We start from the raw sequence: 27,798 nt of genomic DNA on the forward strand, positions 1-27,798 counted from the left end.
GTGATGTCAATTTTTTTAATGTTGTAAAAAAGCATCAGATTTTTTTGTTTTGTTTTTGAGTTTTATAAACGTCACCTCTTCGTCCGAGGGCCGTTGCAGGGCCGAATCCTCATCACACGACAACGGCGCATTTGTTCTTGGGCCAATATGGTGAGCAGGGTGGCCGGGCAATGCTCCCGTTCCGGTTTCCAAAAGCCCGGCCCTCGGATCGCCAAACCGCAGCACGTGGCACGTGTGCACGAGTACATTGCGTTAACCGTATGTACCCCACGGCGTGTGCCTGACACGTAGGGCCGAGCGCGGAAACCCTAGATCCAGAGACGCGGACAAGACACACACCGCCTCATCTCTCGAGTCTCGGGGAGTTGTGCCCGTGGCCACCGCCGGCCACCCACCTCGCAAGTCGGCCCTCGCCGGGACTCCGCCGTACTCTCCTGAGGTTGGTGCCCGCCGGCCACCGCGGCCTCCGCTACCGGGAACCCGCCGGACCGCCGCCCTCGCCCACGCCCTCGCTCCCAGACCTGCCGGAGCCCCACCACCGCAAGCCGTTTCCTGGTAATTATGCCTGGATTGGTCACCAGTTTCTTTTATTGGTACTGTATATGCTTGTAATTGCCACGACTAATGCAAAAATCAGGTGAAATTAAGCGAGCACTGAAAGCAAACCGCATAGAACACTGTCGTTTTTACAATTTGTTAGCATCCCTGGTTCAGCCTTGACTTAGTGATCTGCAGTGAACTCTGATTTGCTCTGCTCTCAATTCGAATATATTATGCCCTGTACTTGCACATGAGTGAAAAACTGGACTAGTGTGCTTAAACCTTATGTGTACAGCCCTTGCTTCCAGACCACACACCAATTTGGTCATACTTCACGTCAGATCAGTTAAGTCGCCTGTTCTGTCTTTCGCAACAGGGAAAAGAACAGAGAATCACCCTTACCTAATTCTAGTTGATTGAGTTACCATTTACACACTCGTAACATTCCTTGCATGAAATTTCGTGTAGAAAATGCAATGGCCTAATTTTTGAAAGCTTCGAGGTAAGTTGTTTTTTTTGGAAAATTTCCTTATTGTAGAAAATGCTCAAACAACCAACTGAGCAACTACTACTCAAAGTTGCCTTGCTGGCTAAAGCTCTGTTCTACTTCTTATACAGTTGCCTAATTTTTGTGTTCATCTCATCTTGCTAGGAAACAGCCGCTTATGGGGACGGGACAAATTGTGGCTGTTCTTCAAATAGGTGGCGAATTCACCACAGATGCTGATGGGCTTATGTCCTATTCTGGTGGAGAGGCACATGCAATGCTTGTAAAAAGTGACTGGACTTTCAGTGCATTTAAGCATGAGATATCTTCAACGCTTAATAATCTCAAAGTCGACCAGTTCTTGTTCAAGTATTTCCTCCCAAAGAATAATAGAACCTTGATTTCTATTTCCAATGACAAGGACCTACATCGCATGGTTGAGTTCCATGCAGAGTCGGAGACGACATACATTTATGTCATAAAGAAGGTCGACAACAGGTATCTTTCTGAACATCAATTGTTTTTCCACTTGCATTGCCAAAATGACAAATGAAATATTTACAGTGCACAGAGCGTTGTTGCTGACTCGGCCACTCCTACAAATGCAATTGCTGTTGTCCCAACAACTCCGGATGGGTCTAAGAGACAAAAGGTGTGCGCAGAGTGGAAGGATGTGATCACTGGAGTCGGCCAAGTATTTGAAAGTCCTAAGGATTTCCGGGATGCCTTGCATAAGTATGCCATTGCACATAAGTTCCACTACAGATTTATCAAGAATGACTCAACTCGTGTTACTGCAGAATGTACTGGTGAAGATTGCCCATGGCGTATACATGCTTCCAAGTCTCCTGCCAACATAAATTTCATGATCAAGAAAATGTCTGAAACACACACCTGTGAATCTGAAACTGTGAAAAGTCATCGTTTGGCGTCACAGCGATGGGTTGCTAGTGTTATAAAGGAAAAGTTACGTGATAGCCCACACTACAGGCCAAGAGACATTGCAAATGATCTCCAACAGGAGTATGGACTGTGCCTAAATTACTCGCAGGCTTGGCGTGGAAGGTCAATTGCTCAGAGAGAACTTTATAGCGCACATGATGAGGCATGCATCCAGCTACCATTGTTTTGTGAAAGGATTAAGGAAACAAACCCTGGAAGTGTGGCAACAGTAGTGACTATGGAAGATTCAAAATTCTGTTTCTTTGTCGCCTTCCATGCATCGCTTTATGGGTTTGAGCATGGGTGCAGACCACTCCTTTTCCTTGATGCAGTATCTGCAAAACCGAATAAACAATGGAAGTTACTGACTGCTACTTCAGTTGATGGGGAAGGCGATGTGTTCCCAGTTGCATTCACTGTAGTGGACAAGGAGAGCCGTGAAAATTGGCATTGGTTTCTTGAGCAACTAAAATATTCACTGTCGGCATCTCATGACATAACATTCATATCTAATGGAGAAAATGGATTATGGGATGAAGTATCATTGGTTTTCCCTGACAGTCATCATGGATATTGCATGGACTTTCTTATTGAAGCATTTAAGAGGCAATTGGATGATGCGTGGACTGAAGAAGTAAGAGATGCTATGGTTGAGCTTCTTAAGAGGGCCATATTTTCATGCACAATTGATGAGTTCAATCAGTATATGGAGCAAATTAAAAGTGAATCTGATAAGCTTGCTGAATGGCTTTTGGAGATCAAACCTGAGCGGTGGTCAGATGCCCTTTTCATGGGGTCGCGGTATGGTCAGTATTCATGTAATATTTCCAACACTGTTGTTGACTGGATCCCCACAAGATATGAGCTTCCAGTTGTGCAGTTGGTTGACACAATAAGATGCAAGCTCATGGAGATGATGTACACACGCAGAGAGTCTTGTAATGAATGGCCTGACGGATTAACGCCTGTAGCTAACCAGAAATTGCAGGAAGAAGTTAGCAAAGCTCACTCACTCAATGTTATGCCCACAGAAAATGATGGGGATGGTAATTTATTCAAGGTATGCGATGACTCAGTTAATGTTGTCAACATTGAGACGTATGACTGCACCTGCCGAAAGTGGAATGTTTCTGGGTTGCCATGCATGCATGCAATTGCAGTATTTGAGCGCACTGGGAGGTATGCGTATGACTTCTGTGTGGAGTATTTCACGACGAAAAGCTACCGCTCGACCTATTCAATGTCCATAAATCCGATACCTGATGTTACCTTAACGGACAATTCTCAGAGTCTAGCGACATTACCATTCCCAATTCAAACTCGTCGACGTGTTGGCAGGCCGAAAGAGAAGCCAGCTGATCCGCGCATCACAATTAAAAGGGCAGTGCGCTGCAGCAGATGTAAAGGCTATGGTCACAACAAAGCAACTTGCAAAATTCCTATCAGCGGCGAAGCCTTGCCCGCCTTGCCACCAGCTGAGCTCTCCGATGTACACAATAAGGTGGAGAGTTGCTCTTGATGTTCCCTGTAAGCAAATGCTGCTATTTCTTTCTTTGGGAACCTGCGGCATGGTAGTTGATTCTAGCTCCAAGTTGCTCTGTATTATTCACTGTTTTGCTTAGGCTAGCGACATTTGTTTGGTAAATTAAACATTGTGATGTGAACCATTAGAGAAACAGGGGAAATTCTGCCATGTTCCGATGCCCAGTCTATTGTTGTTGTATTTACCTTCCTCCTGCCGTGCGCCTGTCTTACCATTTCAAATAAGGCAAGAAATGCGCCATAACTCTGTGCGCCTCTCTTACCATTTCAAATAAGGCAAGAAATGCGCCATAACTCATAACCTCAGGTTGTGTTTTCAGAGCATTTGAATTGCAGTTCATAATGCTCGCGCATTTTACCTGTCATTATGCCTGAAGCATATTTCTTGTTTCTTGTGCACATGGGCCATATTTACCACGAGATATGGTAGTCTATTTGCTATCTTTATGTATTTTAGCTGCTACTGTAGATGAGATGTACTCTGGGGATAATTACTTTGCTGCTTGTAAGCAGAAGAGCCTTCATTGCAGCCTCTGAACTGACGGTGATCCTTCTGTCGGAGATTTTGGTCATCGTTTGTCATGATGTTGGCCCTTTTGATAATTCTGTAGACTTATAAGTAACTCATCTCATGCTGAATGGGTTTTCGCAAAACACCTCACCAGTCACCATAAGTTTGCCTCTTGGGTTTTTTTGCGCGCAAAAAGCGCTATAACCTGGATTCGGGGCATCACAGTCAAAGGGGACCAGTACTTCTCTCTTGTGTAGTTGTATCGTGTGATATATTGAATCCACTCTACTTATAACTTTGTATGCAATGAAATTGTCAAAAAAACATCACTTGTTGTCATCATAGAGGCCAATTCTTGCGGGCATTACAAAAAATACCTGCAAAATGAATGTACTCCCTCCGTCCCAAAATAAATGACTCAAGTTTGTACTAACTTTGTACTAACATTATTACAAAGTTGAGTCATTTATTTTGAGACGGAGGGAGTAATATTTATGGTAGGCACCAAGAGAAAACGCAACAAGTCGAAATAACATAGTATGTAACATAAAAAAATCTGCAAATGTAGGTGAACCCTTGTTTGATTTTATTTTTTTAATAAAAAAGACCCTAGTTTGATTGGACATGAGCAAAAAATTGCTTGCACACACTATTTATTTTATTTTATTCCTGGGTTTTTCTAATTTACAAATCAACCGTGCATGTAATTTTCTTAGTTCTTTTTTCCAAAATTCATTTTTATAAGAAAATATTTTTTAATTATAAAGAGGCAATAGACCCAGAGATGGCTAACATTGACTCGTAGCCGCGTGGCGGCCCGCCGTTCCCTTAGAGCAACTTCAATGGGGCGACCCATTTCGTCCGCCCGCGTCCGTTTGGGTTGACGCGGACAAAAATGACGGCCCAACGCGCTGACCTAAACGGACGCGCGTCCGTTTTTCGTCCGCGGGCGACCCATTCCAGGCCCAATTTTGAGCCGGATTTGCGTCGACGTGGACACGAGACGGACGCGCGCGCGCCTACTCCTTTTCCCGGGCCCGCCGGTCGGTGGCAACCACCACCATTTCCCCCCATTTTCCCTAAAAACGCTCTCGCCCGCCCCCCCAACCAGCCATGGAGAACGCCATCGACCTCGACCTCGACGCCACCGCCGGCCTCGCCTCCCTCGCCTCGTCCGGCGTCGTCGCCCCCTCCGGGAAAGGCAAGTCTCGTGCCCCGCGCAAGACAGCCGCCGCGACCAAGCCGAAGAAGGCGCTGACGCCCGAACAGCGGGCAAGGGAGTCGGCCAAGAGGAAGGGCCGGAGGCATGCCGCGGATGCGAGGGATGAGGCGGCCGCCGTCGCCGCCGCGCAGCAGGAGTTCACCAACGCCCGCGTCGCCGCGGCAACGAGGGAGGCGCTCTACATGCTAGGGGTAAACCCTAGCCAGCACAACGTCCTCCAAGCCACCGTCGCCGCGGTCAGCACCGGCTCGTTGGCGTTTCCTCGGATGGTGATGCCCGACTCACCCCGCGCGTCGGCTTGCAACCCGGTCCCCGGCTTTCACGTCTACCCGCAGGCCTCCCACCTCTCCGGGGAGTGCTCACCCGACGTGAGCGTGGTGGCGCCTTCCATGCCCGCGCCCTGCGCCCATCGACCTCAACGCCACCCCGGTGGTCGGTGGCTCGTCGTCCGGCGGCACGAGGAAACGCGCGTGACAGACGCCGGCGGGCGGGCTCCCGGACGCCCGTAACTTGTTCGAGGAAATGCCGTCGGCCGTCGACGAGGACTACATGCAAAATCTCATCTTCGAGGGTGGTGCACCGGGCGCTGGCTACGAGCCCGAGGAGACACAAAGCCAGGACGGCTGCGGGGCGTTCACGCCGGCCGGTGGCTATGATCCTGATCAGGCGGCCTTCATGCGTGATCAGGTCGGCATCGACCTGGATGGCTTCCCCCTCGACCACGAGTTCCCGGACGACTATGGGCTAGAGGAAGAGGACGAGTGCGACATCGAAGTGGAGCCTTTGTTCGAGGACTGTCTTGCCAACCAAGCCGCCGGTCCTAAGCCGAAGCGCAAGAGCAAGCGCACGAAGGCTTACACAGTTGCCGAGGACAAGCTTTTTGCGAGTGTTGGCGAGACATTGGACAAGACCTAAAGACGGGCGCCGAGCAAAAGCATTCGACCTTTTGGACTCGTGTGCACCGCGAGTTTCATGAGCGCAAAAAGTTTCCATCTTACCAATTTGTGAGTACGCGCGGGTGGGTCTCCATTTTCAAGCGGTGGAGGGTGATCCAACAAGAGTGCAACAAGTTTTGCGCCACCCTTGAGAGCGTCAAGGCCCGCCCCGTGAGCGGCATCGGCATGCAAGACATGGTATGATAGCAAGCAAGCCGCCCTCTTTTGTGCCATCAAGATCATCCTTTTACGTCTTCATTTGCTGTCACTTGCCATATGCTTGCATGGAAACATTTTGTAGGCATCTCAAGCTTTGGAGGCATTCAAGGTTCAACACAATGGCAAGTGCATCAACCTCTCTCATTGCTATCGGGTCATCAAGGACGAAGAGAAGTTTAAGGCGCAATATGCCGCCCTCAAGGAGGGAAGAAAGCCGTGGAGGATGTTGCGGAGGGCAAGCCGGCACGGCCGAGGGGGAAGACCAACTCCAAGAAGGAGGACAAGCGAGATGCGGCCACCAATGCCTTGATCGCAAGCGTGAACGACATGATTAACAAGAACGACTGAAGGGAGGAGGAGCGCCGGCGTTTCAAGGCGGAGCAAATGGATGCTTTCATGGAGATCCAAAGGAGGAGGCTTGATCTTGACGCCGAGACGCAAGCCAAGATGTTCGAGCTCGAGGCGGAGAAGCAAGCCAAGATGCTAGAGATCGAGGCCGCCAATGCCAAGACAAAGGCGAAAGAAGTGTCTCTTGCAAGCATGATGACTGGAGTGGAGATCATGAAGGTGGATCTCAACACCGTATCACCAAGGAAGAGGCCGTGGTTTGAGAAGATGCAGGCCGACATGCTCAAGTTCGACGACGAGTGATATATGGCGTCGAAGGCCATCTTTTTTGTATGCCGGCAGGTGTGCCGGCATGACCACGTGAGCCGCGATGGCGTGGTCGAACTCAAATCCCACCCTTTTTTGTGTGCTAGCATGTGTGCCGGCCGGCTGGCGAGTGCGTCAGCATGAACTGTGGTATTTTTTGAAGCCGGCATTGTATACCGACACTGACATGATGCCGGCATGAGACATGACCGTTGGCATGATCGGCCGCGGGCCTTTTTTATTTAAAAGTTAAATGCAGACATAAAATAGGTCGGCGCGTTGGATCCACTGTCAACCCAAATACAAAAACTAAACGAACGTCGAGCGGACAGCCAACCCAAACGAACAAAAAACAGACAAATGCGCCGTCGGTTTGGGTCGCCCCATTGGAATTGCTCTTACCTCGGGAACTCCAACCGGCAACCGTCGCACCCAACTCCGCCCGTCTCCTCTTCCAACCACCACGTGACTGTCTGCACAAGCACTGAACTGAACCGCAGCGACCAGCCAAAGCAGCGCATTCATTGCGATAGCACCGTCACCACGTCACCGGCAGAGCATGGCGCTCTCCGTCCGCCGCCAACCACGGTACAAGTTCGCCGCGCCGGTGCTGTCGCCAAGCTGCCTCCAGAAGCTGGTCAGTGACTGACGCCAAACCCCGCCGCACCGCCATTGATTGCCCCGCCTCCGCTCTGTCACATCAATCAATTCCTGACCGGCCCCCCTCTGCCGCTTTCGTGTGTTTTTTCCTGTGATTGCAGTGCGTCCCCTGGGAGTTCGGGGCGCGGCTCGCGGCCGGCGCCGGGGACGTGCAGGAGGTGCACGTGGTGGACCTGCTCGGCAAGCCCCGGCGCGTGGAGCTGTGCATGCGGCCGCGACCGGACGGCGGGGTGGCGTGCTGGCTGGGCGCCGGCTGGCCGGAGATCGTCAGGAAGAACGGCATCGGCGAAGGGTGGTCCGTGGTGCTGCGGCGCGAGCGGCGCGGGATGGCCACCCTGACCGCCTACGACCCGGCCTGCTGCCTCGCGGGCCTCTGCGCTCCTCCCGCAGGCAGGTTCATTCGTCGCATAATGCGTTACAAACGCTGCAATTTCATTTGTACTCATTTTCAAGTGCAAAACCCACAAAAGCACTCCTGGCTCTACTAAAGAAAATCATAATTCTTGGACTCCACTACAAATCTGACATCAGATTTTTTACCATGGCAAATCGAACTTTTTCATGGTAAATTATGTTCTCCGCAAGTTTAGGCGAGCACGGCAAATCCGCCTCAGTTTATTTTTTGTCAGTAAATTGCCTTGCTTGCAAAATAAATTTGCCATCATCGTGCCAACATAAATTGCCATGAAAAACATCAGATTTGCCATGTCCGAAAATTTGACGTCAGATTTTTAGTGTTTCCTAATTCTTTTTACTTTCATTATCTCCTGCCAAAATGAGATTGCCCATGATTCTTCTTGCAACATTGAGATAAAATACCCCTTTAATATATTTGTTCATAATCATTTCTTGCAAAATGCCTTGTTCATTCTCAAGCTTCCATAACCATTTTGTACTTAGCAAGCAAACATTTGCCACATGCTTGGCTGGCAAACCTTTTCCAACCTAACAAGATGATATTTCTTAGATCCCTCATCCAGTCCTCCTGCCATTGCAATGTTTTTTGAAAAAAAACTTGTATCTCCTTGTAACAATCTGTGATCGGTACGTAGGTGTGACGTCCAAGACCAGGCCTCGGTTCATCAAGTTGCTTCGACCGGATGACCGGGAGAAGATGGTGAGCAAGATAACTAGCTGGCTAGTTTTATCTCTTTTTTTGTTTAGGGAATATATTAATACCAAGAAGATAGCTAGCTAGTTTAATCTGCTTCTCTCTTCAGAAATCGGATAGTACTTATGTAGTATCAACTTGACAAGCTCTGAACTTAAAACTGTTGTGCTTAGTTTTTGCTCCCAATGTTCTTCCAGACAATCCCTGATGAGTTTGTGCAGCAGCACTTGATTGGGCTGAGAGTTGCCCAGCCAAAAAGCCTTGATCATTGGCCCTACCGGCAAGTTATGGCCAGTCGAGCTAGATCAGCGTCAATCGGACGTGCTGTATGGAGAAGTTTGGGCGGAGTTTCTGACGGCACATGATCTCTCCGAAGGGAACATCCTGCTGTTCCGGTATGAAGTTAACATGTCGTTTTCGGTTCAGGTGTTCCTGCCGAATGGGTGTATGAAGGAGTATCCTTACCTAGCTGATGAGGCAGATGGGGCAAACACTGCGATCCCACAAAGTAAGGCGAAATACATACATTCTTGCCTGAATTGAACTGTTTTTTTACAGCAGGGGTTCCTGCAATTTCCATAAGAATAGAGATGATCCATTTTATAAGGAAAACTGGACCCCAAAACATAACAATGCCCGGTTAATTGGGGAAAACCAAGTAAAAAACCAAAGAACAAACCCCAAACAACAGAAAAATAGACTAGTGCTTAGGGAGACATTAAACAGTTTTTTCACATAGAAAAAGAATTGAAATGTTTTTAATGTGAAACTCCTGCAAACTTTATCTTGTAGGTTCAGAGGCTGGGTGTAATTGGTACCTTCGTGATATTAATATATTCCCCTTTAAAAAAATTCCTTTTGTTTCAAATGCGCAACTTTGAATGACTTGAATATTTGTGGCCTTCATCTTGTCTCATGTGAGATGCAATTGTGCAGGTGCCAAGCAGCTTGTAGCTGCAACTGTCAGCAAGAAAAGGAACTACAACAGGCAAGTGGTTTCCGCAATTCTTGCACCGGTTCCTGCAATTAAAGCTAAGACGGTCGAGTCGCAGAGCAAACCCACAGGCATTCTGCGAAGGCACTCATTTACGAAGCAGATTACCAGCTCTTCACTTAAACGATTCTTTGTGAGCACTACATTTATTATCTTTATATTTCCGTTTGTTGGGTATGAACATAAATAACAAAAAATTAGAAATTAATCTCAATGCCCTTTGGTGTTCCATATTTTGTGAAGCTATTCATACCGATGTTTGTACCACATACTCCCTCCGTCCCAAAATAAGTGACTCAAGTTTGTACTAGCTTTGGAGGGAGTATTTGGTAACATTGAACTGTTAATACTGCAATTGTGATCTTTTTCATTACAAAGTGTGATATCAGCTTCAATAAATCTGCACTTTATGAAAATCCTGTATACAGTCTTCCACCAAATGGTGACGAAGTCTTAATTAATGACAGTCTAAATTATCAAATGGTGCCAGGTCTTTCTCTGCTCTGAAAATCAAAATTATTTCTACAGAGTTACTATTTTTTTGGAGGAATTACGAATTACTGTTGTTTTCCATTTGTTTCATTTTATAACTGAGTCCCTTTACAAAATACTTCTTCCCAATCCAAAACATAAGTCTTTTGGGATATGACAGTCTTCAAGATGGTGCATTGATCCTCAATTGTGCAAACATGTTGCCTCACATAAAAATAATTATATCTGTTAGTATAAAGGTATAATTCATGATAAATTTATTAGTTTTAATTTGATAATTTAGATGCTAGTAGTTATTTCTTTATAGCTGGTCAAATTTAGAAAACTTGACTGACATAATGCTAAAATGACTTGGTTTTTTGTCGGAGGTAGCGTGTGTGACAGCGCGAAGGCAAATATCTACTGACACTTTGCACTTAATTATACTTAGACAAAATTTTAAGCTTTCTTTACAGTGCACAACAGAGACTTCACAGAAATGATGTTTCCTATATAGAACCTTCATTTATTACATACTAGTTGGCTAGTTGTGAACTTTCAGTTTAATTTTTTTTTTATAAATATACCATCTTACAAGAGCTTCAATTTCTGGCATCAATGCAGGCTGTGAAAGGGACCTTTTGCTCATCAATTGGTCTTCTAGAAGCATGTACAATCCAACTTAAAACATCCATGGAGGGGAGCGCAAGATCTTGGCCAGTAGCCTTCAACATCGCCAACACCTACGGCTACATAACAGGGAAAGGCTGGAAAAGGTTTTGCCGAGACAACGACGTAGAAGAAGGCGATCGCTGCACCTTCAAGGTCGTCGAGAAAATGGTCTGGCATGTTGTTATCAACTGATCGTCTGATCATGCCCAACTGGTGCGAGCAAAACATCGTGCCAGTATTTTTCCTACCAATGCCAATGTCACTTGCCAATGACAGTTCTTGGTTAGTGATTTACCATATGTGAAAGCTTGGTATTTGGGTAGTAGTTCAGTAGACAAGTTAATCTATGTTTAGGTCGCTGTGACATCTGTGTTTGTTGAACGCTAGTAGATTAGTGTATGTATTTAGCTTATTACTTGCTCCAGTGGATAAGTTAGCCTATGTTTTGGTCACTGCAACATCACTGTTTGTTGGAATGCTGGTAGATTATGGACCGCATCGTCAGTACATGTATATGCAACATCACTATTTCCTGTGCAGCACTAACCGTCTGTTTCTGCAAATATTAGACTGCGAAATGTATCAGCGTGTGTGGATGATAAAAAAAAGGTTCATAAGTTCTAAAATAAACACCAATGGATAATGAGAACCGTAGGTTTAAGGCTCCAGAAGAGATAAGAGAGCTAAGCACATGCTACACGAGCTTGTTGGGTAGGCACAGAACCGATTCTCAGGGCAGCTTTTTCAGCTGGTTAAAAGCAAAAGCTCAGGTGTGACTTCCGAGTGGCACCCTGCCCTCTAAATTTGCCATTAGGGAGTGGAATCATAGGCTTTTTCTGGTTAGCATGATCACATACAACTCTGAGTCTCTGACACACTTACCAATCTTACTTACCTTCTTTAGTTCCGCGGGTTACAGCCTGGGCAAAGAGATCAATGCAAATCTTGCCTGTAGACAAGCACCTGTCAATTTGCTGATAGGACTATTTATGCGACTGTTTCAGTAAAGATTGTGCCAGTTAGGAGCTATCCAAGTTAGACGAGAATTAGGTTCTCATGTCTGGTTCAGTGAACTCTCCATAATGCCTACGCTGACAAAAATCAAGAAACATAATTTATTAGCTTCAAGGTGGTGCCTATTGTGACAGAAATCAACAAACATAATTTATTAGCTTCATGGTGCCAGCAGAATCATTCCATAACAGAAAAATGGAAAACCTTTATTAGGTGAAAAGTCCATTCCATCGTACCTGTACTATCAGAAGAACAACCAGGTAACTAACTAATAAAAAACCGGCTTTCTTTTAGTCCTAATGACAAGGATAACATTTACAATGGTTAAATTGTCCAGGAACCTGGTGTGCTTTCCCTGGAGGAAGGAGTTGGTACTTGCAAGGTACAGAATGGCCTTCCCAGATGGCTCCTGCACGCACCACACAGCTGTGCAGCACAGTGCAGAGATGGCTCTCCTCCGTCCAATGCTTGCCCAAAGTCATGACAATAATTCTCCACTCTTTTTGTTCCTCCAACAAAAGAAAGCAGAAAGAACGTCGCAGAGGCTATTTGAAGGAAGCCGGACAATGGAAAAAAAGAAGTGTCCCTTGCCACCTTCTTGTGATCATCTATCCTTTCAGAATTCTATAAGCAGGGTGTCACCAAATGATGATTTTTTTTGGCACAAAGTTTTGTCTGAATGATCTGATCATGACCACCAAATCATGCCAATAGTTGCAGGCACATACACAGGTTATTATTTTGCAGACAAACAGCATACGTGCACAGGAAAATCTTGCAGATGTCTCATACTATGGCAGAGTTGAAGAAACTTCTAGTTTCTAGGTATATGCCCATGGAATTTCTCGCTTTTTCGGAGCGATCTCTCGACCATTTCTTGAGAATATTCAGATTCACCGGTCACGTAGAATTGTAGATTGACAGTCAAAGTCACAGGTTAACTGTTAATTGCATCTCACTGGGGAATGTAAGCGGTACGAAGGGATCCGGCCCGGGGCCGGCGATTTGGCACCACTGGTGTAAAGCAACAATCTTTTTCTGATTGTTTTGTAGCACAGGGTCCAATGAATTGTCACAAATCATTGGCTCGTTCTTATCTAGGGAAAGGTACATCTGCCATGGGAGGATTTGATACCCCTCAAGTTGATGACGGCTAGAGGGGGAATTTTGGGCGTTTAATGGAAAGAAAGGATGAGAGCTCAGAGACAATTTCTTGTGATCCCTCTAAGTAGGATCCATCATTTTGCTGTGAAAGATTGCATCGCTGGTTCTTGGGAGCCTAAATTGCAGATGATCATTGCCTAATATGTCTCTTACCGCAAAGAAGAACGGGCGCGAAAAATGGCGGGGCAATTCTTGTTGATTTCTTTGGAATTTCAGTTGAAAGAAGAAGTCAAACAAATGAAGAAGTGAAGAAATTGATGGGCAAACATCGTACAATGGGCGGTCACAATTTGGAATCAGGTTTGCCAATTTGCGCCGGCATGTAGGAGATATCATGAGCGAAAACATTGAAGTGACTATTGGCAACTTGGTTAATGATGTAATGTGGCACATTGCTAGGCGGAACATGATTACACGAATAGGGTGGAACATGGTTCTGCCCTATGAGATAGTGAGATACCACTATACATGAAATGGGGACAAGCTAACACGATAGATGTGTTTATGATGGAGCTTTTGTCGGAGAAGATCGTCGTACCTCTCATATTTGTTTTTTTTAATGTTTCATTTTGTGGTTTGGACCTAAAATGATGAGTGGTATATAGCTGTAGAATATGTTCATTGCACTGAAAATACCATATACACGACGAAACAAATGACACTCCATTGTGAAGGGCCAATTTCCTTGTATTAATAAAAATAGAACCAAGGGTGATGCATCGAATATATGTTTGTTCACATATGAATCGAGTGGATTAGCCAGCCACCTGGTGGCTAAGTGGACACCGCCCACAAGCCACTCCACCAGTGGTTGGTTCTCAAAATTTATCTTAGTTTTCCCAAGCAATGTTCTGAACTTTTGATCTGTTATTTCTCTTGGTCTAAATTTTTATTTCTAATTCATCATGTTACACATGATCAAGTATAAAGTTATTAAAAAGATGTGTCCAACTTTAGATAGAGAAGTATATAACTCGGCTGCTACACATCCAAAACCTACCTAGCTAGTTCCACATTTCTAAACCAACATTGACACACAATTTATATAGTTTCTAGAGCTTTGCCACTATATGGCAGACAAGGTTTACATTTTGGTTTTATGTCATTTCTACCTTTTTTTTTGCCAAAAGTTTGATCAAGAATCTACATGTAGTGTTAAAAAAATCTTGGACAATATAGTAATAGAGGGTTCGTTTAAATTTTAGATGCATTATTTAAAATTTGAATAAACTGCAGTACGATAACAACACAAACAAATAAAGTTGAAATTAGGAAGTCACTACTCTCAGTTTCGGGGCTTATTCACATGATTTTTATCCAAATATCTGAGCGCGGTTTGTAAATTTTTTACTAGACTTGTAGCTTGCTCCTGCTCAAGTACCTTCACGACTTTGCCACTAACCCTATTGGCTCTATCGTTCCATCACTGAAACTGTTTACATTTAGAGTTACTCCCTCAGTCCCATAATATAAGAGCATCTTTGACACCTCTTAGTGTAAAATAACGCTCTTATATTATGGGATGGAGAGAGTACATAGCAACATGCGAGTGTCAGTCTTTACTTGAATGAGAAATAGTTATTTTGTCAATGATCCTGAAAGTTTGTTTTTATTCATCTAACGGTCAATTAAGTGGTTGAACATCTTATGTTATACTCCCTCCGTCCGGAAATATTTGTCATCAAAATGAATAAAAGGGGATGTATCTAGATGTATTTTCGTTCTAGATACGTTCTTTTCTATCTATTTTAATGACAAGTATTTCCGGATGGAGGGAGTATGAGCTTAGAGACGCACAACTGGAGTTGTTCATCAAACTCATATGTGCAACTGTAGGCATATGCTTTGATCGACTCTGAAGTAACTATTTTCTAGATGACTTGAAATATAGCAAATCAGAAAATTAAGTATATGCACCTGAAAGACCAATTTCTTTTTTCGAACAACAAAGGCCAATATCTCTCCATATATTCACATACAGAAGCTCATGCCTCCAGCATTTCCCTTATTTATGGAAAACATACATATTTAAATTACACACCCTTAATCACAAAGATTAATGTAGATAACCAAGACTAATAGAACTAGAAAAAGAGAGCAGCGGGATAACAAATCAATGGCCGATTAACCAAGCGGACTGGCCAGCCACCTCGGGGCGCCTGAGGTACGTAGCCGGACCCGGAGATCACCGGCGGAAGCAGCAGAAGATGAACCGAGCCTAGGTAGCCTCGACGTAGCTGGCGGCGGCGTGGAACCTGGCGATGAACTCCGTGGCCTTCCTGTCGACGTCCCGCTCCCCGACGTACCACAGCCCATCCTCGTCGCTCGGCCGCACCTTCCTCGACGACCGCCGCGGCTGCTCGTACGCCTCGTCGTAGTCCCGGCCGCTGCCGCCGAAGCACGACATGGTCCCTCCCATTCTTGCAGCCGGTCACCTGCTGCTGTGCTGGCTTCCTCCTAAACTAAGCTACCTAGGCTGCTTCTTGGAAGTTGGAACACACCGGCAAGCTCGTGGACCGACCTGCTGCTGCTGGTGTCTTGCTTAAGTTGAGAGGGCTGCCAGCCCAGCCCTTCCCGATTTATAGGGGAGGGAGAGCCCCGCTGGACGGACAGGATTCCTCCGAACCGCACCGTGCCGCGATCCGACGGACGGCGGAGAGCGACGCGCGCGCAACGTTGCCTGCTGCTACCTGAAGGATTCTTGAGACTGACGGTGCAGGGTGAAACTACACACCGAGAAGGATCGATTCTCTCGTCAGGCGCGGCTCGTCTAGATTGCTATCCAGCCAGCTTTGTTGTTTTCCGAAACCTGAAGGCCTGACGTCTGAACAGAGCAGGTGATGGAGCAACGAACAATCGGCAAATGCATGGATCGGGTCGCTGGATTTGAAGTGTCGTGAATATATTACGGCGATAATTGTGGCGAAATGCTATTTTGGGTTCCTAGCCCATCGTTTTAAGGTAGAAAAATAGCTTTAAAAATATTTAAATATAATTTTTCTGGGATGATGATGTAATTCAGATAAGGAAGGGCACTGTTCGGATAAGGGAAACCTTTAAAGTTTATGGCGATAAGCCGGCATCTTAGGGTCACTAATACGTTTGGTCATTTCAGGGCCAGTTTTATATTGTTGTTAATTAGCGTTCTTCAGGATTTGGCCTAGCTCCATATATGCGGTGCTTGATCGATCACTACACTGCGTCGATGTAACCAATCGCGCGCGCGCGCGCGCACGCACAACTTGCGGGACAGCTAGCCGCTGCTTGGTTTCCAAGCAGTGCCGCATGCGCTCGCGGCCGGTCACTTGCCGCCCAAAGTAGAATAGTAATTATGCCAGTAATAAGATGCATTGGAGCTCCGTGACCTTTCTTTGCGGGTCTTGTGCGGTTCTACCACTTGGTTGTTGCACTGTTTATTTGTCTTATTCTGTTGACTTCAGTGACTTGGTTGCTTTTTACTCTATGAGTCATTGACATGTCTATGCATTCTGCCATGTAAATTAGGAGCCGTTAAATTATGTTCCGAGTCATGGAATCAAGTGAAACAGCAGTGTACAAGTTCAGGAAGCTCCAATCACACTGTTTACTATAACTCCAAAGTATTAAGCAAATTCTAGGGTTGCTAAAAGAGGAGAAGTTATCCGGTACATACGACCCCGGCTCACATATTTAGAAACTTTGGACACTTCTACAAAAAATAGAGTGCATAGACACAATGAGTATGCAATGCAACTATTTTTTACAAAATCAGATTTAAAACACAACTTGACCCCCCCCCCCCCCCCCCCCCCCCCCCCCCCCCCCCCCCCCCCCTACACGCAAGCGCGCGCCAGAAGTGCAATATGAGCCGAGTTCATATCCCATTTAGGCTTAGCTATTATTAACCGAGAAAATTGTCCTTTTTGTTTCTCGAGTTGTATTCACAGACCATGTTAGTCATATAGTATATTGTGTTTACATGCCGATTTCCCATCCCAATTTCAACAACTTCTAGGAAAGGATAACGAGGTTGGGTGCACCAGATGCACCACAAGCTCTAGTGCACTGGATATGTTCTTGCAAAAGAGACTCCCATTGTTATTGAGTTTTCCATCATGTCAAGTGTACATATCATAGAACCAGCTAGTTGTGTCCAGAAGTAAAGTGATGAGCACATAACAGTCTTTCCGTAGCAACTTAATTAAATTAAACCAGATGAACAAACTGTTCAAAGAGGAAAACATAAACTATCCTCATTCCCATATTCATCGGTGCCTAACAAGTACTATCCCACTTTTTACTTGCATACTCGCACATGTATCCACAGGGAGCTAGTATCTAAGTCAATGAGAGTCAAAATAAAAAAAATTAGAAGATTACTAACTAGCAATGGAGGACCGGTCAAAAAGGAGGGTTAAATTTTGCACTTTAGGACCCCCAAAAGCACCCACTAATGCAATGGCAAAGTGCAAGTAGCATGCATGCATGCCTACAACTTTCACTGCCTTTCCAGAAAGAATTGCACCGTTTGGCCCGTTCTAGAGGTGCAAAAACGGACGAAGCATGCAATGCCCTCTCTTTCTCTCTACTAGTTTAGTGGCATCACATCCGTGCATGTAATGTGCTTGCAGGCTGTAACCACAAAGCTTATAATAAGAAGCTTTGAAGCTTTTAGGAAGAATCCTATGATTGACGATCACTTGATCAGAGGTCTATGCTTGTTCGGCGAGCGCTACGCCGGATATAGTTGATATATATTTATGTCTAGCTCGATTGCTTTTAGATATCTTTGAGCTAGTAGTAAAGTTGAACCAATTGTGTCTTTGTGTTGATCTCTCCAGCTGCCGCTAGGAAAAGAGATCTCGCAGAGAAGAACATCTCACGCATGCTGCATGCATATATGGCCTTTCCAAGTAATGAGATACATAAAGGAGATGAGATATTTCCCCTCTGAATAAGGGTTTTTGCGTGTGGGCATGCAAGTCTTCATCTCTTTGTTGGATGTTTTCAGATATTGCCTCCTACTCGCTTTGACCAACTTTACGTATATGTATTGGTGTGACCAATTATGGAGCAAACGTGAGGAGATTAACATGTACCTAAAGCTAACTAGTTAGCTTCTCATGTAAGCTGGTTAGGACATGGGAGGGCAAGGTGCCTAAAAGAAGACAGGAGAGCAAGTTCAAACTTTCACGAACAAAGATTTTAGGCCAGCTCCACTATACGTGTACTTTGTTTGGGAGGATATGAAACTATAACATTTTACTTTGGCAGGGTATGGCCAGGATCTTGGTCCAAAATTCTAATCAAATCCTCATGGTACAGGCAAGCAACGACGCGGTTTTCATGTTGATGTTGGGCGACCAGCATCATGTATTTATCAGGTAAGTCAAGCCTGATGATTCTGTGGGAAGGGGGGGATTTCAAATTCCTATTTCCTTCATTTTTACGCACAATTGGTAATTGAATAGAAATGGGATTGTAAGAAAATTGGGTCACACAGATATCAGAAGGTGCATGGCAAAGAAAAGTTATACTCCCTCCGTTCCTAAATATTTGTCTTTCTAGACATTTCAAACAGACTACCACATACGATGTATGTAGACATATTTTAGAGTATAGATTCATTCATTTTGCTTTATATGTAGTCAATTGTTGAAATATCTAGAAAGACAAATATTTAGGAACGGAGGGAGTAGAATACATTGTGTTTTATAACATTATATAGCATCCTGCAAAATATATACACGCGCCTACTATATTCATTTTTGAAAAATTCGCATGTCTGTTGTGACTGCTAATATTGTGTGTTGTAGGAAAAAGTAAATTGTGTAGCTTTTATGCAGAATTTTTTCCACAGGCGTTTATGCATAATTTCAGAGACCCCACCTGGCATCTCCCGCTCTCTTTTTTCCTGTACAACAACAAATGTTTTTTTAGTACTATGTACTTAATCATGTTATGTGTACGGACACTTTATGTCAGGAAAATTTAAGCAATGAACATGATTAGCCAAACAACGCTCGTGTTGCTTGATTTGTACCTAATCGTTTCCTTTTGATAAAAGGGTTCCTTTGAATTTCTATCAACATTCAATAGTAACCAGGAAAGCAAGTGAATTTTGTGACAGTGAACACTTTAGGACACTGATTTATTAATTCTTCCTTATCAAATCAGGAAAAAAATGGAGAGAGTATGAACATTGCAAAATCAGTTTTATATTACAAATAAAACAACACCTACATTTTGCAGTTTCTTAGAATATAATAAATACATACCTGGGACGAAAAGGGTTTAGGTTGTGAGAATTTTGCAGGCTCCATTGAGCTACCCTCTACTTGCATGGCACAAAAGATGCTCTGATTTTTTTTAGAAAATGGGGACATCCCCGGCCTCTGCATCAGAATGATGCATACGGCCACCTTTATTAGCAAGCAAATAGGTTTAACAAAAGTCTTAAAGTCTCAAACAAAAGCTGCTCACAAAGAGCTAAGGAACAAAATAAAAAGCCACAGCCAGCTGGCAAAAGAGAGATAGCAAAACTAATTACCTATCCTATTACATGACCGCCATCCAAACCGGCTGAAAATATCCCGTGCTACCATCTCCCAGCGGATAGATCCAGTAACCAAACGCTCCCTGGCCTCCGTCGGAGTGAGTAACGACCACATACGGATCAACGCAGTGGCTTGGAAGATAACCTGCAAAAAGTGAGTATTTGTTGTTCTGTTAAAGACCAAATCATTTCTGCAATTCTAGATAGCCCATAATAAAGCACATACTCCTACACGAATGTGTCTTGCTGTTTGGGACTCAATCCCATCCAACCACGTCCCAAATAACGTGTTAATATTATCCGGAGGAGTAATATTGAAGGCTATGTTAACTGATTGCCACATAATCTTTGCCAAATGACAATAAAGAAAGAGGTGTTTGATTGTTTCATCCGTGTCACAGAAGCTACATCGAGAGGATCCAATCCAGTTGCGTTTAATCAAGTTATCCTCAGTTAAAATGACTTATTTGTGTACAAACCACATAAACACTTTAACTCTCAAGGAAACTTTGACATGCCAAACATGTTTCGAAATAGGAATAGAACTAGAATTAATAACATCCAAATACATGGATTTGACCGTAAATTCTCCATTCCTAGTAAGCTTCCAACACAACTGATCCGGACGTTGAGAAAGTTGAACATCCATCAATCTTCTCACAAGATGGAGCCAAGCTTCCCAACGGTTACCGGCTAACGCTCTCCTAAAGCTGATATTTAGAGGCGTGGATTGACATACTGACTCAACGGTTGCATCTCTCCGTTGAACAATACTATAAAGAGAAGGATACTGAAGTGCAAGAGGCGTGTCCCCTAGCCAAGTATCCTCCCAGAATCTCGTAGAAGTACCGTTACCGACGACAAACTTGGTCCGATTAAGAAAGACCGATTTAACTCTCATCAGTCCTTTCCAGAAAGGCGAATCCATCGGCCTCACTGTCACCTGGGATAAAGTTTTGGATTGAAGGTACTTATTACGCAGAATATGTGCCCATGTGGCCTCGGTCTCTCGAGAAAGCTTATACAACCATTTGCTGAGAAGACATTTGTTTTTCACCTCAATATTTTCGATACCTAGACCCCATTGGTCCTTCGGTCGACAAATAATGTCCCATTTAGCTAGTCTATACTTCCTCTTTAGCTCATCACTTTGCCAGAAAAAACAGGATCGATAGAAATCAAGTCTTTTCCGAACTCCCACTGGTACCTCGAAAAAACACAAAAGAAACATGGGCATACTTGTGAGAACCGAATTAATGGAATTAAACGGCCTCCATACGACATCAATTTGCCCTTCCAGCAGCCCAATTTCCTCTCAAATCGATCCTCAATGCACTTCCATTCTCTATTTGTTAGCTTACAATGATGAATGGGTATACCTAAATACGTGAAAGGTAAAGCCCCCAGTTCACAACCGAACAATTGCTTATACGCCTTTTGTTCCTCATTGGCTCTTCCAAAACAGAACAATTCGCTCTTGTGGAAATTGATTTTTAGTCCGGTCAATTGTTTAAATAAGCATAACACCAGCTTCATGTTTCTCGCTTTTACCAAGTCATGCTCCATAAAGATGATTGTATCATCTGCATACTGTAGGACAAATACACCTCCATCAACTAGATGAGGTACCAAACTACCTACTTGGCCAGCATCCTTAGTCCTCCCTATTAGAATTGTCAACATGTCTACTACAATGTTGAATAGAATAGGTGACATTGGATCTCCTTGTCTCAAGCCCTTATGTGTTTGGAAATAGCAACCTATATCATCATTCACTCTAATTCCAACACTTCTTTTTGCGTGAAAGATTCGACATGTTTTATCCAGGCTTGATCAAAACCTTTCATCCTCAATGCTTGTTGGAGGAATGGCCATTTGACTTTGTCGTACGCTTTTTCGAAATCCACTTTGAAAACAACCCCATCTAGTTTTTTCGTATGGATTTCATGGAGCGTTTCATGCAGGACCACCACCCCTTCAAGGATGTTTCGGTCTGGCATGAAAGCAGTTTGGGACGGCTGCACCATAGAATGCGCAATCTGCGTGAGTCTATTTGTCCCAACCTTGGTGAAAATTTCGAAACTTACATTCAGAAGACAGATAGGCCTGAACTGCTCAATTCGCACCGCCTCTGTTTTCTTAGGAAGCAAAGTAATGGTTCCAAAATTCCGATGAAACAAGTGAAGCTGTCCAGCGAATAAATCCTGGAACATCGGAAGCAAATCCCCTTTAATAATATGCCAGCACCTCTTATAAAACTCCGCTGGAAATCCATCCGACCCCAGAGCTTTATTATTCTTCATCTGATAAATAGCTTCAAACACCTCTTTCTCCGAGAACGGGGCAGTTAAAATATCGTTCTCATCTGAAGCAAGCCGAGGGACATCTTTAATCCACGACTCATCCAAAGATACAAAATTATCCTCCGGAGGCCCAAAAAGCTGCTTGTAATAATTAGTGATGTATAATTTTAGATTCTCATGTCCTACAATCGTCCCTTCGTCTTGCTCAAGCTGAAAGGTCCTTTTCTTTCTATGCTTGCCGTTGGCAATCATATGAAAGAATTGAGTGTTGGCGTCCCCCTGGACCACTGTGCGAACCTTCGCCTGCAATGCCCACTTCAATTCCTCTTCTCGCAGGAGCTCTTTCAATCTCATTTCCGCATCTAATTTAACATGAAGTTCCGTTGAATCTAGGACCATGGACTCGGCTTTGACATCTAAGGCCTGAATAAGGGTAAGGAGCCTTTCCTTTTCAACCTTATAAATCCCACTGAGATGCTTAGCCCATCCACGCAAGAAACTTCGCAAGTGTCGTATCTTATTCTGCCATCTCTCAATTGGAGTCCTTCCTCCTGAGTCTTTAGCCCATTCCCTGGCTATAAGATCAAAAAACCCTTCTCTCTCAAACCACGCTAATTCGAAAGATAAGGTATTCTTATTCCCCACGTGCGTTGCCTCACCAGAGCCAACCATTAAGGGGGTGTGGTCGGAGATTCCGCGCGATAATGCATGGACGGTGACCAGAGGAAACTTCTGTTCCCAGTCAACGCTCGCGAGGACACGGTCTAGCTTCTCAAACGTAGGGGTTGGCAAAGTATTAGCCCATGTACATTTTCTTCCCGAAAGCTCTATCTCTCTCAGATCCAAGCTTTCAATAATGGTGTTAAACATGAATGACCATCTGCCATCAAAATTATCATTGTTCTTTTCGTCTCTCCTTCTAATGATATTGAAGTCACCCCCACTAAGATCGGAATCTTCTCAAACCCGCAAATACGGACTAGATCCGCCAAAAAGTCTGGTTTGAGCTCTGGCTGTGCGGCCCCATACACCGCCACCAGGGCCCAATTAAACCCGTCGACCTTCGACCTAACCCGGAACTTGATGGCAAAATCTCCCATGACCACACTTCGGACTTCCAACGTCTCGCATTTAACCCCAAGTAAGATCCCACCTGATCTTCCTCTCGGGGAAGACAGTGCCAGTCATAATCGACGCCTCCCGACAACGTATTGAGGAATTGAGGGGAAAAGTTGCCTCTTCTTGTTTCAGAAAGGGCAATAAAATCCAACCTATGTTCGATAGAAGCCTCTGCTAGAAATCTTCTTTTAGCCAAGTCCCTCAGACCTCTGCTATTCCAAAAAATTCCTCTCATAACTCATCATGAAATTTTTTGGTCATCCGGTTCCTAGCACTTCTACGCACCGCCGACACTAGGTAAATTTTGCGTTGCCACTTGCGTTTAGGCTTAGCTACTTCCTCCACCCGGTCCTCACAACCGGGTTCGGTGGGTCTACCGCAAGGATCCTCTATAGGTTCACTCTCCCCAAGAGGTAAAGAACCTTCCTCCTCCTCGTTCTCAGGGGGGAATGGGCAATATCTGTACAAAGCGTATCTAACACCCTGACACCCAACTGAGCAATGTCGGAATCATTCATAGGTTTAACAGCTGCTAAGTTGCGAATCATATCCAAAGCACGATCCGCTTCAAGATCCAAGAGATCATTAACTGAATGCGAGATCTCATTATCATTACTACCTAGTGAAACTCCTAGCTGATTTGCATTATGAATAATCTCATCATCAGAAAAATGCAGAATAGAATTGGAGGTGTTGACCGACATACCAGTAGTGATCTCAATATCATGAATCTTGGCCGCCCGCCTGGCGCACCTCAGCTGCATGTCATCAACGTTTGGCTGGTCCTGAAGGCGACAGCTCATCCGCCGCCCCTCAGAAATAGGATCCGGGATACCTCCAAAAGCTATGACCTCCTCCCTAGTGGCCTCGATAGGGGTAAGGCCTCCCACCCCACCCCCACCGTGCGGATGTAGAGAGTCCCGAGGACCCACAGTCGGCACCGCCCCCGGCGAGCGCATGGGGGGGGGGGAGAATGCTGGACCATCTGCCCATGCTCCCCATCTGACGTAGACAGCTCAGTCGTCGGCCCGCCCATAGGCTGGCGAGGGAAGGTGAGAACAGGGGCCGCCTGCCCCCGCTCCTCTCCAGTACCAGCTGTCACGCGGTGGGTGATGCACCCACAAAAGTCGACGTCGGCTGGAACCCTCCCAGCGGCGGAACAGGTGACTGCCGGCCCTCGGAGTCAACCGACACTGGTCGCCCTCACCACCGCAGGAGAGGAAGGAACTGAGACCTCCTGCCCTGGCCTCCCTCTCAACATCGTCATGTCGCCGATCGGCAATGAAGGCACCTCCACCTCGGTCCTCAATCAAGCCTGAACATGATGCTGGTCGCCCTCACCATCCTCGAGTTCCATTAACTTTGGTGAAAGCCATATCTACCTTCTCGGTTTTTCCGACCAGAAACCCCAAGCTAGCCACAACCCGAGCATCCTGAAGCGGCTTGTAAGGAGCTCCTGAGAAACGCAACCAAACCTGGGTGAGGTTCTTGCCCTGCGGCTCAACTCGCTTCCACTCATGGAACTCGAGGATGCACTCAGTACCAGGTACTCTGCATAACCCAAAACTCAGCATACGCTCCAAGTCCTCCGATGTAGGAAAATCAACCTTATAAGAGTTGGCCTCGAGACGAGTGAGCTCCCACTCAAAGTTACCTAGAACTAACTCGGTGAGCTTGTGCATAATCTGCGCCTCAGACACATCACTCTTAGTGACTTTGACAATACCCATAGTTGTGCTCTGGGGTTTGTCAGGTATCTCCCTCGCACAAGGAGACTCAAAAAAACATCAACTCAGCACAATATACTCCATAGATGGTGATACTCGGCATCTGATCCCGCAGAATGGGGCACTCCCCCGTGTCATGTGCAGTCTTGAGGCATGTATCACAAAGCCCGGTCACACACTCAGCAATAAAGTGACCTCTCTCTCCACATCGGTAACACAACATCTTCTCCTTTTTACGCGCCCACTTGGAAGCTCTATCCACATCAGATTTGTCAGCAGCCCCGACAGGCCCTGTCACAAAGGGCTCCGCTAGCGGCATGTCAGCAGTAGCCAGTGCAGTCACCACTTCCATAGCCTGCCCAGATAGCTCCAGCACCTGACCGGAAGCATCGACCTTCGAGGATGCCGACGGTTCCACCACGGTAGGCGGTGGAGGCTAGCGGTAACGGTTCCTACCACCACGACCACCGCGACCACCACGATGACCTTGGTAACCGCCTCACTGCCTATAATCAGGGCCAGTCGCCCCCTCGACAAAACCTCCCGGAGGGCCGTAGAAAGGCCGTTCAGCTGACCCATCACTCTGCTAAGTGTAGCCACGCCCGCCACCCACAGACGATGAGCCACGATGTTATCCGTCCCCATAAGCATTGAATCCATCATCACCCCACTTTCCTCGGGGTGGACCATTACCGCCGCGATGAGCCGGCGCACGAGCTACATCCGTACCTCCCTCGCCCGCCATAGGATACGCAGGCGGAACCTGCGCTGGCATGGCACGCTTCTGAGGCGGTCGAGCGACGTAATGTGGCGGAGGCACGGCTTGCGGCTTCTGACCCGGAGGAGCGACCATAGCCGCACCGGGCGTCGGCGGTCTTTGCTGGGTAGAATCGCGCCCCACAGCAGCAAACGACCGCAACGGAGCAGCCGACGCTGGTGGCTTGAACCCCTGGCCACCATGCCCAGTGGCCGGCCCCGCCCCCACAGCCAGCACGGGCCGCGGCCCTGACGGAGTGCCGCGTCCAGCAGCTAGCGCGGGCCTCGGCCCCGGCGGCGCGCCATGATCCGCCGGCAGCACAGGCCTCGGACCCTGAGGAGCTCCACCACGTCGGCCGGCCGGCGTCGCCCCGGCACCCACCGCAGTCTTCGGACCGGTCGCGGCCGAACCACCCCGTCCCGCCATCACAAGAGGAGGGATACAGGAGCCCGACCCAAACCACACTTGGCAAACCCCGAGGTTCCCCCGCGGCGACAAACCCTAGGGCGCAACGATGGCAGTAGCTCTGGGTAGAACAATGTACGATCAGTCGATCACATGCAAGGGCCTATGGCTTCAACCGACGTGGAGACCGGGTTAGCCTGGGCCTCATACCCAGCTAACCCCGACCCACTCTGATTCATGAGGTATTGGGCCTCATACCCAACCTCAAGCTGACCCAGATCCACACCACTCTGCTCGAGCCCACCCGAACCCAGTAGCAAATTCGAACGCTAGATCCTAGCGGCTCGGATCTCAGCCGATCCGCTGTCGCCGGCGCCGGCACCGCCGCCGCGCCGACTTTGGTTTCTTCTTTCTCTGGACTACTTTCCACGCCCCGGCCTTGAATTAATCAGACAAAGTAGGTTTAGGAATACATACCTTTGGAAGAGGTCCTCGCCATGGCCGGATCGCCGACACAGACGTACGACGATGAACAACTGATACGTCTCCAACGTATCTATAATTTTTGATTGCTCCATGCTATATTATCTACTGTTTTGGACATTATTGGGATTTATTATCCACTTTTATATTATTTTTGGGACTAACCTATTAACCGGAGGCCCAGCCCAGAATTGTTGTTTTTTTGCCTATTTTAGGGTTTCGAAGAAAAGGAATATCAAACGGAGTCCAAATGGAATGAAACCTTCAGGAACGTGATTTTCTCACCGAACATGATCCAGAAGACTTGGACCCTACGTCAAGAAATAAAGGAGGAGGCCACGAGGTAGGGGGCACGCCTATCCCTGAGGTGCGCCCTCCACCCTCGTGGGCCCTCTGTTGCTCCACCGACGTACTCCTTCCTCCTATATATACCTATGTACCCCAAATGATCAGATACGGATCCAAAACCCTAATTCCACCGCCGTAACTTTCTACATCCACGAGATCCCATCTTGGGGCCTGTTTCGGAGCTCCGCCAGAGGGGGCATCCATCACAGAGGGCTTCTACATCAACACCATAGCCCCTTCGATGAAGTGTGAGTAGTTTATCTCAGACCTTCGGGTCCATAGTTATTAGCTAGATGGCTTCTTCTCTCTTTTTGGATCTCAATACAATGTTCTCCTCTCTTGTGGAGATCTATTCGATGTAATCTTCTTTTTGCGGTGTGTTTGTTGAGACCGATGAATTGTGGGTTTATGATCAAGATTATCTATGAACAATATTTGAATCTTCTCTGAATTCTTTTATGTATGATTGGTTATCTTTGCAAGTCTCTTTGAATTATCAGTTTGGTTTGGCCTACTAGATTGATCTTTCTTGCAATGGGAGAAGTGCTTAGCTTTGGGTTCAATCTTGTGGTGTCCTTTCCCAGTGACAGTAGGGGCAACAAGGCACGTATTGTATTGTTGCCATCGAGGATAACAAGATGTTTTTTTTATCATATTGCATGAATTTATCCCTCTACATCATGTCATCTTGCTTAAGGCGTTACACTGTTTTCATGAACTTAATACTCTAGATGCATGCTGGATAGCGGTCGATGAGTGGAGTAATAGTAGTAGATGCAGGCAGGAGTCGGTCTACTTGTCTTAGACGTGATGCCTATATACATGATCATACCTAGATATTCTCATAACTATGCTCAGTTCTGTCAATTGCTCAACAGTAATTCGTTCACCCACCATAAAATACTTATGCTCTTGAGAGAAGCCACTAGTGAAACCTATGGCCCCCGGGTCTATCTTCATCATATTAATCTTCCAATACTTAG

At 46.0% G+C, this 27,798-nt stretch overlaps 2 protein-coding genes and 1 pseudogene across 2 annotated transcripts; 2 read left to right on the top strand and 1 right to left on the bottom strand.

Moving 5' to 3' along the window:
• Positions 1 to 288: 288 nt before the first annotated feature.
• On the top strand, positions 289 to 3,662 carry LOC125518952. Its single transcript, XM_048683834.1, has 3 exons — positions 289 to 555; positions 1,193 to 1,525; positions 1,592 to 3,662. The coding sequence occupies exons 2-3, from the start codon at positions 1,206 to 1,208 to the stop codon at positions 3,486 to 3,488; spliced, it is 2,217 nt and encodes a 738-aa protein (XP_048539791.1). The 5' UTR covers positions 289 to 555; positions 1,193 to 1,205; the 3' UTR covers positions 3,489 to 3,662.
• A 3,851-nt stretch (positions 3,663 to 7,513) lies between these two features.
• LOC125521862 lies at positions 7,514 to 11,523 on the top strand (annotated as a pseudogene).
• A 3,591-nt stretch (positions 11,524 to 15,114) lies between these two features.
• On the bottom strand, positions 15,115 to 15,672 carry LOC125523753. Its single transcript, XM_048688815.1, has one exon. It carries the CDS (start codon positions 15,555 to 15,557, stop codon positions 15,357 to 15,359), a length of 201 nt encoding a protein of 66 aa, XP_048544772.1. The 5' UTR covers positions 15,558 to 15,672; the 3' UTR covers positions 15,115 to 15,356.
• Positions 15,673 to 27,798: the final 12,126 nt, after the last annotated feature.

This window comes from Triticum urartu, chromosome 7, assembly GCF_003073215.2.
Source record: "Triticum urartu cultivar G1812 chromosome 7, Tu2.1, whole genome shotgun sequence".
Lineage (NCBI taxonomy): Eukaryota > Viridiplantae > Streptophyta > Magnoliopsida > Poales > Poaceae > Triticum > Triticum urartu.

Bases quoted from the DNA above. Each gene is read 5' to 3' on its own strand.
- LOC125518952 (XM_048683834.1), top strand. From the start codon at position 1,206: ATGGGGACGGGACAAATTGTGGCTGTTCTTCAAATAGGTGGCGAATTC. The intron at 1,526-1,591 runs GTATCTTTCTGA...AAATATTTACAG, and splicing joins ATAAAGAAGGTCGACAACAG to TGCACAGAGCGTTGTTGCTG.
- LOC125523753 (XM_048688815.1), bottom strand. From the start codon at position 15,557: ATGGGAGGGACCATGTCGTGCTTCGGCGGCAGCGGCCGGGACTACGAC.